The sequence below is a fragment of the Varroa jacobsoni genome, unplaced genomic scaffold (genome assembly GCF_002532875.2).
Source record: "Varroa jacobsoni isolate VJ856 unplaced genomic scaffold, vjacob_1.0 scaffold_38, whole genome shotgun sequence".
NCBI lineage: Eukaryota > Metazoa > Arthropoda > Arachnida > Mesostigmata > Varroidae > Varroa > Varroa jacobsoni.
The window spans coordinates 117,776-131,696 of NW_019212940.1; the positions used below are offsets into that span (position 1 = coordinate 117,776).

Here is a 13,921-nt window from a genome sequence, read left to right on the forward strand (position 1 = left end):
TTTTCAAGCTATTCAGTTAACTCTTGCGGTTCTGTTGGAATGATAATATTGGGAACTTACTGATTGAAACTAGATATCCGTCAGTCTAAAAAAAGTTAAAGTAATTTGTGTATAATAAATGCTTGTGATAGCATAGGTGGCGGCGTATCTCCAAAACGATATACTTTAGCTATTTCGTCCGTAAGTTCTTATCGTGAAAATTCACTCCGTCTCAGAATGTGGGGTCCACTCGAGCACCAGCGTATACTAAACGGTATTGACATTTATGTCGATTCCGACGAGTTATATCTTTAGGTCTCTATAGTCTATACTTCATATGTTATGAGACAGCGAAATAGCCGTCTGTAAGCACGGCTGTCTTTGAGTTTAATTTAATAGACGGAAGTGGGTCATCTTTCACCTCGAACAAAACAGAGAGATTAACAAAAATGTAGTGGTTATTTTATCTACAGATATATATGTGCATTAAACAAAAATATTATAGAAAAAGACCCTTTGCTTAAAGCTGTTGTCGTACAGTCGGGGGAAACTACAGTTTTTAATAATAATAATCTATGTTTCTGCGCTTTTTTCAACCACTAAAATAGCAGGTTTTAAGTACAGCAGAAATGAATTGCTAACTTACCGCTTTGAGCCTGATTCCAGCTTTTGTTAAGCCTGTTAAATTGTACCAATTACGTAAGTCATTTGGAAGAGCCGGCGGCACGTTTTTTTATCTCTGAAGCCTAAACGGATCATTAAGCTACATAAAATAAAATTGCCACGCGGTTCCACTTAGAATAAGCACTCATCCATAATTTAACAGTGAAATTACATAAAGATCGCATGAGTGCCTACGATCCAATGCTGTCCTTATAGCCTACAATGCGCTCTATAGTCTAAGGACCTGTATTGTGCAATAGGTTTATTTTTACTAACTTAAACGATGAGGCAGGACGTTGCAGACCGTCAACTATAGTGCTTGCTGTAGTGATGTACGATATAATATTGTGAGACGTATAGCTGACTACCTGTATTATTTAAATTTAATTCAAAAGTTATCTTTGACTTACCACTAAGCAGTGATAATTGTTGCCGTTATACTTATTCAATTTTAATGATGGTTTAATGGCTACTAGGTCGATGTGCAGGCATGCCATCTTAAGTAGTTTTTAAAAGCCCTCTATAAAATTCCAGTTATACAAAATCGGGTTTTCACTCCCGTTAAAAATCCTTTATTCGAGCGCCAGATGAGCGGGCTGGTTGGAAAAAATGTATTTTTGGTTTAAATTTACTCAGAGTTTTTGTTATTTATAGACACGGACCCCCTAGCGGCTAAAGTGGCTTAAACCTTGTTATCTGCACCCTGGAGTTTACCTCTCGTATTCCCTCTGTAATCTTTTGCCGTTTCATTCTATTTTTCGTCAAGGGCAACACAGAGCGCATCGTATTTCCTTCGCCAAGGATGCAAAGTGTCGTCTGTAGGCCTATCCTCGTAGTGGCCACAGCTTATTATTACACTCATATCACTGCCAGTGCTTTGTTGACCCTTTATACGGCGTTCAAACATGAACTCGCGGTGTTCCTAGTCGTCGTCCTCCGTTTGGTCTTCTGTCGCTCAGTGTTCTATTGAAGCAGTAAATATAGCTCGCAGCTTCTCAGCGAATGCCCAGCATAACTGGTGGCAATGCTGGCTTTCCATAGGCGATGTGCGATAACGCAAGGTAAATCTTACAATCTTCAGATCTAGACAGAAAGTTACGAACTTTATATCCATCTACCGGGTGCACTGTGCAGTCTCTCCCTCGTCTATGAAAAGCCACATAGAGGAATCATTAATCGCCATTGTGAAGTCTCTCGTTTGGTTCCTCGAATTTTGTGCCGGAACCAGCCTTTCTTGCTTGAGTAAGCAGGACTCTACGTAGCTGGAAATCAAAGCATACGATCTTAGTGGGAAGAACTGCACACACGAAGGGACCCCATCGGTACCCACCAACTGCCGTTATTAAACACTTCGCTCATTCCTCCTTTTACGCACTAGAATCCATCGGAGAGTTTAGGACTTGGGTTACCGCTAACGCCCGGTCTTCTTATTTGCAGCTACTAGCTCAACTTCAGTGTTCTGTCAAACATCATCGCGTTACGCCCTGAATCGATATTGTTTACTCAAGATAAGGCGAAGTATGTGTTATAACCTCTACGGATCTCAGCAAGTCAAACCCTGTACCCTCACTAGCAAATATAGGTTTCCAACAAGTTAAGGGCATCTCTGCCGCCCAGCCAGTGCGGAGGCTTGGCTAGAAACGTCATTTTCAAAATTTAGAGCTTCCTTCGGCTCCGACGCTCTAGTTCTTCTTTAACTCGAGAGTGTGCATTCTCGCTCGCTCGTTGACGTTCAGTGATGATGGTATATAGACGTCGATGATGCCAACACCGCCACTGCCGCGGCAGGCTCATGAGCACAGGCGAGGCAAGCACAAGCTTACGCATATATGAAGAGGTACTGTCTAACTGGGTGTAAACCTTAAAGAGAGTAATTTAAAAATATATAAACACTGGTCCAACCCACTGCTCCTGCTTTATCAGCCTTCTAATACATTTGAGACAGGGTTCAGATCTGGAGTAAGGGTTATTGCAGAGATAATGGATACTGCAGGAAGCCTTTACTTTGGCCATCTTCGCGCACAAGCAGTAAAAAGTAAAAATGGCTAGTATCCTGCCCCCTCTTTTGTTTCACCCATTCCCTGTCAACATTACTAATCTAGCCGCCATCGACAGCAAAAAGAAACGGTGTTGAGGCTGATAGCTATGATGATCTTATTGCATTTAGCGACTATACGCTGCGAACTTTAACAGCAGTAGAATCTGACTATAAGTCTTTTTTTGTTTTAATGGCAGTGTTGGGAAAACCGCCATTCGAATTGTGTATAAGGACAAGTCGAAGAAGGTAGCGTGGACAACGACTGTGTAGCGATGGTGCAAATGAGTATCAGCATTCATTAACAGTAATAGTAATCTCGATACGTGTATTGACGGATGTTGTCTTTCTAGCAATAAGGGTCGGCCGAGCTTGCAAAGAACGTTAAGGTCTCTTGACGATGAGAAATAAAAGAGGAAAACAAAGGCCTCTGTTGAAGTCAATGGAAGCCCTGCTAAAGATTTTAATCGGCTGAACCAAATTAAAGCAAAAGAGGTGCCTGGATCAGAGGTTAAACTATGTTGAATCTAGACTAGCCAAGCTATGGGCCTGGTAGCGGCTCAACTAATCGGTACATTTATCGCCGCGCCCGCGCTCTGTCTTTCCCGTTCAACTCGGAACGTATGCAAATAACGAAAGCGTTTCAACATTTCCTTTTTGCCTAAAACACAGACCAGTAGCAAACCCGCTGTTTACTCGGCCTAAAGCAAAAAAGGCTGGATAACTAGCTTGGGCTGGCTCCAACGAGAAAATTGTGGACTATGCTGTTCTTAGTATAGTTTTCGTAATTAAAGGTGTCCGGAGGCGAGGCCACGATGCCTCGCGTACTGACACCTTCAATAATGATGGCCCGAAAAGGAATGTCAGTAGATAGAAAACCAGGGAAGGAGCAGATGCGATGGGTAGGGACATTCAGTCGGTCACGGAGGTCGCTGTGCTAAATCGGATTGCTGCTACGGCTGCGACTGATTGTACGACTAAACTTGTCCTGATCTCTGCCGCAAGCCTGATAGACTACATCCTTGTCTAAGCTAAGTGGGTACAGTCGGAGAAAAGGACCGAGACAAAAAAATGACGAGGGAAATGTAACACCACTGCTGAGTACTGGCAGAAATCTAAAGAACAGAAAATGCTCACGACGGCAAATGCTGACTTGAGGTGCTGTATTTCAATCAAAAGGAAAGAAGAACGAAGTAGGGACCCCAGTATGCAATCTATTACAATTGTTACAGCAAGCGAAAATCTGCCATTCGGTCGTCGCCCTCTTCTCGATTCGGGTAACGTTGCCTTGTAGTTGAGACGCTGACTTTGAGTATCCGCGCGGAGGTGTACAAAGCAGGCACCAAAAAACAATGGAACGATTCTGCTTGAAACCTATACGGTATTGCAGACACACGAGGCATTGTGATATTCTGGTCATGCACGAGCGTGCACTCCAAAACAACAATAAGTCACTGGTAAAAACTAATTATCACTAATTCTTGACCGGTTTTCCTCATTTTCGGGAGACCTAAACGAAGCTGGCTCTAGCCAAATAAGTAGATATTGCCAAACAAGGCGACAGCAAGTCTGACTTTGAAACTAGCGGCATGTGCTACATCTATTGTTTGGGGCTAGCAAGTAGTTGTCCACAAAAAAACACATGTTCCGCCTTATTGCGCGCAGTTAGCTTTTTGAAACATCGAAATCACTTACGACGAAAATTGAGTGAAAACCTTCTTTCCCTAATCCATCAGTATACGTTTAGTATAAAACCATTCGACCAAGCCCAAGAAGGGCTCTGAAGTCTGAAGGACAAACCACTAGAATCCACCGCCTCGAAGCCTCGATTAGGGCAAACTATAAAATAATATGTCGACTTAGTAGATATTTGAGACGAACTAAGCAAGTTAGTTTTACTACAACGAGTTTGCACTATTGTAGGTAAGAAAACTGAAAAAATAACATAAAAGTATTACAATTTAAGCAATGCTGATACGAACACGTTTTGAAAATATAAGCACCTAGCGAGTAAAAACAATTTTTATCCCTGAACGTAATTCCGGTCTGGAGAAATGTCAGTAGAAAGTGAAATTTAATCGTAAATATTTTCATCGTAAAATGTTTGGTAAATGGCAATCAATCGAGGGTATCAGGCTACGCAGCAAAAGCCAAACATAATTCTTGATGTTGCTTTTATTTCTGCTCTGAAGGTATCTACCGCAAAACAAGGACTCGACTTCTAGCGAAAATACTACTTTAGATTAGAAGATTTTTGCTGAAAAGTATGCGTTTGCCTCTTAAAAGCATACGATATAGCAGTCACTCTCATGGTAGATGATGTGTAAGTTGAGTCCATGGGTGCGGTGAGGAAACAGGTGGGGTTAGAATTCGCCTACATTTGGTCTATTATTTGTTTACATGCCTATTACTGTAGATGGGTAGCTCGATGTAAAGCAGTGGGATTGAGTCGGAGTCATCATGTGAATACTATATAATGACCAGCACCTGCCATGATCGGTGCACTCCTATTTGTCCATTTCAGTCGCTTGCATGCACACATACTGGAACAACCCCCGTCCGACCGCCATCGTGTCCAATATTGCTCCCCATAAAAATTCCTTAGTGACATTTAAAGGATGCTTACCTTGTCCAAACATTTTTTCTCATAGTACGATAGACGATCCGATACAACAATGCTAATCACAATAACAACCTATTTCCATCGATACGAACCTTTCGTCCCTTATGAATGTGAAGTATTTCTCTGCTGACATCGTCCCTACCTCAATATCTTGATAGGTATTAGGTCGAAAACATCTGATTGTATGTTAAAAGACAACATACCTTGTATATCCATTATATTCGAAGAATACTTAACTGACGTTTCCTTTTACTAATCTTTTCAAATTGCTTTCGCTAACGTAGATCTTTACGAGTCACTAAAGAGCTCTGTCTTCATATGCTAGAATATCGAATGACAGGGAAAAAAATGCCTCTGTAGAACGTGATCATATGTAATTTCTTTATATTATGGGCTTAATCTTCGCGTGGCCTTTAGGTAGCTTTTTTGCATAGTCATTTGTTTGGGGTCGCGCCAAAACAGGTTACCAGACCCCCCCCCCCTCCAATGACAAGCGGCTGAGAAACTTACTGGGAAAATCGCTTTCCCATAGGGCGATTTTAAAACGAGTTTTTCCCACCTGGCAGTCAGGTCTGTGTACTGCTCTTTTAGGCCGCCTTCCCGCACTTTTAATAAGCCCGGAATAGATTCAAAATTGTTGATGACCTTATCTTTGAACTACTGGTTATACGAAACAATATATAGTGATTTGAGACGACGATCATATTGTTGTAAGTGTGAGGACTAGCACTGATGATCTGTTTTATTATACTTTATTAAAAAAAGGGACTGTTAAGTACTAAATTAAAAAATATGTTGATAATTCAACCAGCAAGTAAATATTCTTTTTTGTGGTAGTCGTATCTCAGTTCGCCACCTTGTTATACATAAGTTATCGAATTAAATTAAAAAAAAACACACAAAAAATTTGTGTATTCATACGGCTGATTCGGTGCCGTCAAGCCGGGCACACACTCTATGCATTATATAGTCAACTGTAATATGAAAGAGGCCATTTTAGTAGTACAACAGTTACAACGACTGCTATGGGCTTCCTACAATACACTTCTCTATCTTCTCTTAAGCTATATCAGATTTGACATTAGTAGGTTGCCCTGGAACTCTCTGACTTAAGATCGTTTGTGCATGGGTCTGCAAGCTGTTAGTTAAACGTCTCAAGACGAAGCTTTATCTACCACTTATGTATCGACATGACGAAGATCTTCAGACAAGACTGCGAGCGTACATTGTATTCGCTGATCTAACTTCAGCTTCTCCTTACCTCGGTCGCCTTACCGCACTAGCGGTTATTCGAAAAATCTCTGTCCCGATAAAGAATTGTACATCCGACATCAGGTCAATGTAGTGTTTTTTGTCATGTGGAGCAGCCATCCATAAAGGCGGATAATGAGGTAGTAGGTATTTATGGCCCACAAGCGACAGAAGATACAGGCTACAGACGTGTAGGGTGCACATTGTTTCGTACATTAATGCCATTGCAAATCACAATAAGCAATTCTTTTCTATATAGCGACAGCTACCGTAGCAATAGAATCAGTTGTTAGTTAATTTGTGACGATATTACAACTCTATTCAGATGGCTATCGCGGTATCATTTCTCGGGAGACGACGTGGACGCTAGATACTGCTTAGGTAAGGTGATATTTTCTGGAGCTCCGGCAAAAATGCCCTATCTTCTATCAAACTGTGGTATAACGCCGAAGAAATCATTAGTTTTTTAAAAGATCGACGTTCTTGGCTGTTGTGAAGATCGGTTATATCAGATTCGAGAAGATCGGTTACATCGATACCCTTGCAATCTCTTTGCCGACCTAGCTATCTGTGTGCCAGCTAAACACCTAATTTTTGTAGTGTGCAATTGCTTCAACGCTATCCTTCGATTTGTCAAGGGGGATATGATTTTATTTTCGATCGTATCGAACTCGAAATTTCGAAACGTAAATGTGCTTTGGCCTTTGGCGTAGCGTTAGAGTGACTGAATATATATATTACTAGTTCCTTCGACAATGATCGGCCGTTTGTTCCAATGTTGTGAACTTCGTTTGAAGCTACAGTTTTCACCTTAAGCCTTCCGGAACTGCCTCACTAATGGAATGAAACCCACCTATCAAGTAATAGTGGCGCTCGGCTTACGCAATGCTAACGACCCTCGCAACCATTCTACTACTTGCTCACTTTCAGGCAGGCAATATTCGTACCTGTGCCAACAATATATGCTTTAGTATTCACGTGCATGTGGGCACCACGAGCCAGTGTTGGCGCTCTTATTCTTCAGTCAAATAGGTCTAAAGGTCGATTTATTCGAACATCCCATGTGTCACTTCTACTTACAAGAACTAAGACGGGTGCTTTATCGTCTGAGTGTCTGCTGAGAAATAAGGGAGGAGATTTTATTGCGTGGAAGGCCCAAATCATCGAGAACCGCTACTGCCTGTACGAGAACTAACACTTCAACGGTCTAGCGCCGCTTTTGACGGAATGATAGCCGCATCCTTCTACCGATGGAGATAGGAGGTTGTTACCCCCCCCCCCCCCCTCCAGGATAAACGATCTTCTCATCTCACAGACAGATAAACAGACGCGGCAGAAGGATCATATGTAATCAATGCTATTATAAGGGAAGAGAACTTTTTCATAAGTGAAGTGTTAGGAGTTCAGCCAAATTGTTATCAAAATTGGCGTTTTAGTTTTAGAATAGTCGCAGTAATACAAAAACGAGCCACTTTTGGGTACTGACCGTAAACTACATAATAAAGTTCCACTAATAGGTACCAGCGCCTCGTAATTGTTTCACTCAGAAAGCTGCACCGTTTTAATTGAACAAATTAGCGCACTTCCCATAAACATTTAAGGATACATCAATGTATTTTAGTTTTCAAATCGATCTTTACCGAGCGTGTGTTCTCTGGTTGGATTTGAGACGCGTACGAATCAAAGAGTCGCGTGGAAGATTATACAAAAGCAATATGAATGATATGGCTCTAAATCATAATGGGTAATACGCAATGAATCACTCAAACGCTACGGGATAGAAAAAGTTCATCTTTCTTAGACAGGCGGCGTAATGCATAGACGCCGTATGTAGAAGAAAAACTTAAAAACACATACTGCGTTTGATGAGGCTCGAGCTATTAGATCATTCAGCATCACGGAAACACTGTGAACTTTAACTTTTAGAATTTTTCTCTAGAGGCTTAGTTCTTTCGCTTTCGATCGAGGTGTGCGCCCTTACGGCCTTCGACCTTCTGCCATGTAAATGTTGTAATTAAACATTTGATGTTGATCTACTCCCAGAGTCCATAAAGCCTTGAAAGGCGATTTTGATAATTCTACTCTAGAGAGGTTATCGAAATTTTAGAATATATAATGGTAGATTGTGGGAGAACTGTTTGACAAGAGGCCTCCAACCAAAACACCTGCATTTTTACCAGCCTAATTTTTGTGGTACGAGGTCAAGCGTTGTCGTGATATAATGTCATGAATAAAAAGGGTTCATCTCCGTTCAGTAATATTGTCTGCATAATGCGTAAGTGTTATCATGTCCAATAGCTGGCAGTAGGCTTCAGCAATAATCGACGGACTAGGACTCATGTAGCTGTAGGGGATGACACCCGCATTACGCCAACAAACGAACGAAAATAAGCTTTTACAGCTGTACGTTTGCTTAAGGACGATGTCCTGCACGTACAACTGCATAGACACACTAATGTCACCGTCTGCCATTATCCCAAGGGATCTATTTTTTATCATACGTCACAATTCCGTGCAAAAAGGAGGTCACTGTTTTTACGACAGGCTTTACGAAAGGAGAACCAAATAGCTTTATGTTTCTCTGCTCAATCGTCGCTCAAATCATCGAGCACTTATTTGTCAAATTTCTTCGCCTCATTCATTTGACTTCACAAATAAATACGGTATTAAACAAATATGGTATGCTTACATGTGCTAGCTCGAAGTGCTGACACCCCTGCACTTTGGGTAAAATAGATCGACTTCTACCACAGCCTTGAACTCCGCTTTATTTGCCTTCGCAAAAGTCTTTTTCAGTTAGAATTCATATTCGTAAAGCATTACAATTTGCCTGTTAAAAGCCCATATTAAATACAAATAACAAACGTCTCACGAGGTATCGTCGCGAGACATTTCATGCTTTACGGCACTTTAGACTGTAACATTTTCAGACAATTGCGCTTTATCAAGCCAATAAATAAATGTGCCGTCACCGTTCTGTAGGAGATACTTACGTACGTATGCAAAGGTTGATAAAGTAGTTGACGGATTCAGCGGTTCATGGTTGCCATTCGCGCATGCTACCAAGTTAAATTTCGCTTATATTACTCCTAGCAGCGTTTTCCAGCGATGAGAAGTCCTATGAGTGGGTTCTATGAGTGTATTTTAACCCCCTCTTAAACTAAATATTGTGCGTAGGGGGATAGGGTCTTGGCGCATAGTCGGGCTATTCCTTCAGCGGTCTTTGAGGGGAAGTTGATACTAAGCAAGAGCTCCTCCGGGTGGAATTGTGTCACAAAGTTGAACTTCAGAGAGCGCATCTATACGAAAGCAACTAGAAATTGGTACGAGAGACTGAGGGTCGATGCATCGACTTTGCACGAGAGTCTTGTAAACGGTTCCGCACTTTGCGTTAGTCGCACACTTAAAATGCCATTTTTCCTAGAAATTCGTGGCACGTAAACTCAGTCTGGATTTTAGCTTCCGCAATAGGGCTTATATATCTAGATAAAGCAGGAATTCAATTTTTTTTTATATAGTAACTAAGGCTTCCTAATGTTACCAGAATGGTAAAACAACATAGCATTTCTAACAAGAGATAAGTTCAGTTCATTGATAAGTATGATTACAGTACAAAGTGATTTAAACTAGTCACCATATTACTTTCCCATACATCGAAATGATGCGTATTCAGTGAGGACCCGTGACCTGGCACTTACTCATCTTTCGACCAATGTTTTTGGAAGTAACAAAGCTTGATAAGATTCTTGTAGAAGCGGATCTTACAACTTAAGCCAACGCATCTTATTGTCTAGCAAGGGGGATACTAGAGACCGGAGCGTTAAGCCGTTTAGCTGAAAAAAGGCGTCGAAAACTACCGGCTCAACCATAAACAAGCGTTGGTTGTTATTTACTAAACGTACTATAGCTTGTAACGCGCTTCGACGCGTGAAGCCTACATGCCCTAATACAGGAAGAACTAGGTTTTCCTAATGATCCTTAGGTATATAAGCTTTCGGGGGAAAGTTGTTAAGAAAAATATTTCAGAGTGACAAAGCTACAGATTATACTCGTAGGTACACGCTGTTTATTAATTATTAGATAACCAGGACAAAAGTGAATAGGATTTCTTTGCGATCATCTGTCTCAAATTATTATTCTCCTTTCCCTACTTTTAAGGAAAAAGGCCTAATCCTTAGATAAAAGTGGTTTGTAAATGGTGACGGGCTAAAAGGCCAAGGACGTGTTTTATTTATCGCTAGAGATCAGCAGCTGCTCAGGGTCGTTCTGCCGAGTAAATTTACTTAAATTGTGTGCAATGAGCAGCGATTATGTCCGAATCAGTGGTTACGCAAGCCTCTGTAGACAATGTTCTTTTGAACTAATGAAAAATTAACCTAAAAATGCCATGAGAAGCGATTTGATAAACAAAAGGCAATAAACTGCATTAAGCCAATGCTCGAATGGCCTACCGAATCGAAAGATACTATCAAACTTAGCAGCTCTTTGTCCTGACCTTTGAGTCACTATAGAAAAACACCCAACGTAGAAGGATTTTTGCCTCCATTAATGGCCTACCCTCAGGTCTTTTGTTGTTATAGTGAAAACATTACGCCATACGTCAACTAAACTAATCTGTTATAATATAATAATAAAAATAACACTGTTTAGTGACAAGGTTAGCTATTGAAATCGAATCTTAAACGTTTAATATTTACGCCATATTTGTGCACTCTATTTAGAAGTGTGTGCGCGTCATAAATGCGGTTCTATATTGCAGACGAGTCAATTTTCAGGATTCAAGCAAAAATTGTGCTCGTCAATAGAACAAATAAGCCGTAAAATGTAGCCGAAACGTTTTCTGCTCGGTCATTGGAGCAGTAAACATCATTTTTGAACCTGACTGGCTTACATATACCACAAACGAACTTTAATACACTAGTCAGTGACCTGAATTGCTTTTCTACGTTCAGAAGCAGCTGGCCACTTATCTTGCGACTGCTGCTGAATCTCAACAGACGTAGAAACGCAGCACAGACTGCGTAGAAGCTTGGAAAACTTTCTACCATACAAAAAGCACTTACATATAATAAAAAAGAAGCAAGGCGCTCAATTCATATGAACGAGGCTAGGACATATCAAGAGCGATAAACAGATGCGGAAATCGAGGAACCAGTTTGTATATGTGAGCGAACGAATCAGCTGTAACAGTTATTATAGCAGTATTGCGACGCTCCTTTACATTTGTCTGCCCTGTAAGCATCACAAATGATGATGCACACACGAAATCGCACCTAAGGTAGTTAAGATTGCTCCCAGTAATTGATATAAGGATAAATAGCTATTATCGCTCTATCCGGACATGGAATTCTTCCATATTTGACTGACAATATCCATAATCAGACATACAGGAGTCTCTTTGAAAGATAGATGATATGTGGCAATATCAGCCAACAACGGTAATGATGACTGGTTTCCACACGTGCTCATTCATTTACTTACGCTTTGATCATCGCGGTCAGAACGTGACCTTTCCGCTGAAGATTAGCTTCCACAAGCCCTCAGCTTCGTTACTATGACGACAGATGATTCTAATCGGGCAAACGAATATACCGATAAATGTGCCAAACCATCTTAGCTCGCTGTACCACTTACTAAATCACCTATATCACCTGTTTTTATTTTTCTATTATTTTTTTACTATTGCCACGTCCATTGCGGTATACTGGTACGCGGAGCTTTACAAACATATCCACCTTTTTGAGGCTGACTAGTTGATTCGATATGGGGATAAACGCACGGTGTTATTAGAAGATCTAGGTAGTAAACGCTACAGCAGATGGCCGATCTTTTCGGATACCGCAGAGGAAATTTGACGCATCACCGATAATCGTTCAGCGACTAGTAGTCAGCACACCCACGGGAAAACTAGGCCAGAATGAATAGTTACATGTATCTCTTTAATTACATTCGCTCACTTACCTGAATAGTTAGAATGTGATTCTTGGCTAATGCTTGGTTATAAGTAATACTTAAGGGGGGTAGCGGACGAAAAATACAGAGAGGTGATTAAAAATCAATACGGAGTGCATAAAGGACAAATATATCTGGAACAAGAAATCTGATCTTTATCTTACAAAATAGACATTGGAAAAATGGCAAAGCCGAAGTGCAATCCATTAGCAATTGGAAAAGTTAAGCCTGCTACTGGGTTTCTTGTCGCGTCAATGGCCTGTCACCGTAGCAGCCTTTCTATAATGCGTTCATTCATCATGCCGAATTGACAAGATGATTAGCGTAGCTAATTAACAATTTCATTAAATCTCGTAGCTGTAGCAGCTCAATAGTGAACAGTTTACGTGATGTTACTCAGTACGCGAACAACGGCCGGCATCGACATCAATGTTCTTCCTTCACTATGCGTCGACGTTCTATTTGGGGAGAAGATGAGTCCCTAATATAATCCACTGATATGATGCGTCGTGAATCAAGGGTTAGGTTGTGCCCATTCACCGTTTAGGCATAGCTTTTTAACCGGCTATAGTGTATTTAGATAACGCCCAAATTATCCAGCGGGATCGAAATGGCTTTGAGATATAGACATATACTCCAGGAGTCCTTGTCAAGTGACCATATGACCTCTCTCTTAGGAGAGCAGTATTTGACGACTAGCTGTCTGGGATTCTGGCGCAGGGCCAAAGTATAGTTCCATATTAAACCAACATGGGCGAAGACGTTCATTGAAGAAAGGGACGACATCTAACAGCAACGACGACGCCTCAGTAAAACGTTTGCTAGTAGTACAAACCCGAGCACATTTGCTTCTTCCTCTTTGAACTGAGAGTTCTGAAGATTCTAGTTTGACAGATTCAAGAATAATATCTGCAATTTGATCTAATCAAGCAGACAACAGATACACTGTACTCAACAACGTAATGTTTATCACAGGTAGAGAACAGGTCTTAAGTAAGAAAGTTCTTATGATGAATAATATAAACACAATGCATGTATAACATATAGTATATTTATTACACACATAAATTAAGAAGTAAGTATTACATAGTACATTTGATTTTTCTTCTACTATAGCATTTGTCCTTTGAAACAAAATTACCGTTATACTTGATAGAATAAAGCAAAGCGTGTCACAGGAGCTTCAAGATAAGAATTTCTGATGATTTTCATTAACATTCATTGCAATAATAATTTTCCTTGCTCCTTTTTCCTGTGCCATTACGGGATCAGGCAACGGGCCTCACACCACTAATGTACGCCGTAAAAGACAGCCGAGTGGGGATAGCCGACAAATTCCTCGACCTCGGACAAAATGTCAATGCACGAGCCAAGGTGAGTGGAACGGGTCAGCTCGTCTATTTCTTTGTCTCTTTTTT

The 13,921-nt window shown here is 40.8% G+C and overlaps 1 protein-coding gene across 1 annotated transcript in view; it reads left to right on the plus strand.

The window, feature by feature from the left end:
- nompC (no mechanoreceptor potential C) overlaps positions 1-13,921 on the plus strand; it is a 93,036-nt gene that overhangs the window by 29,765 nt on the left and 49,350 nt on the right. Inside the window, exon 5 of the mRNA XM_022832134.2 lies at positions 13,776-13,877. Coding sequence (XP_022687869.2) covers positions 13,776-13,877 — 102 coding nt within the window. The remainder of the gene's footprint in view (positions 1-13,775; positions 13,878-13,921) is intronic.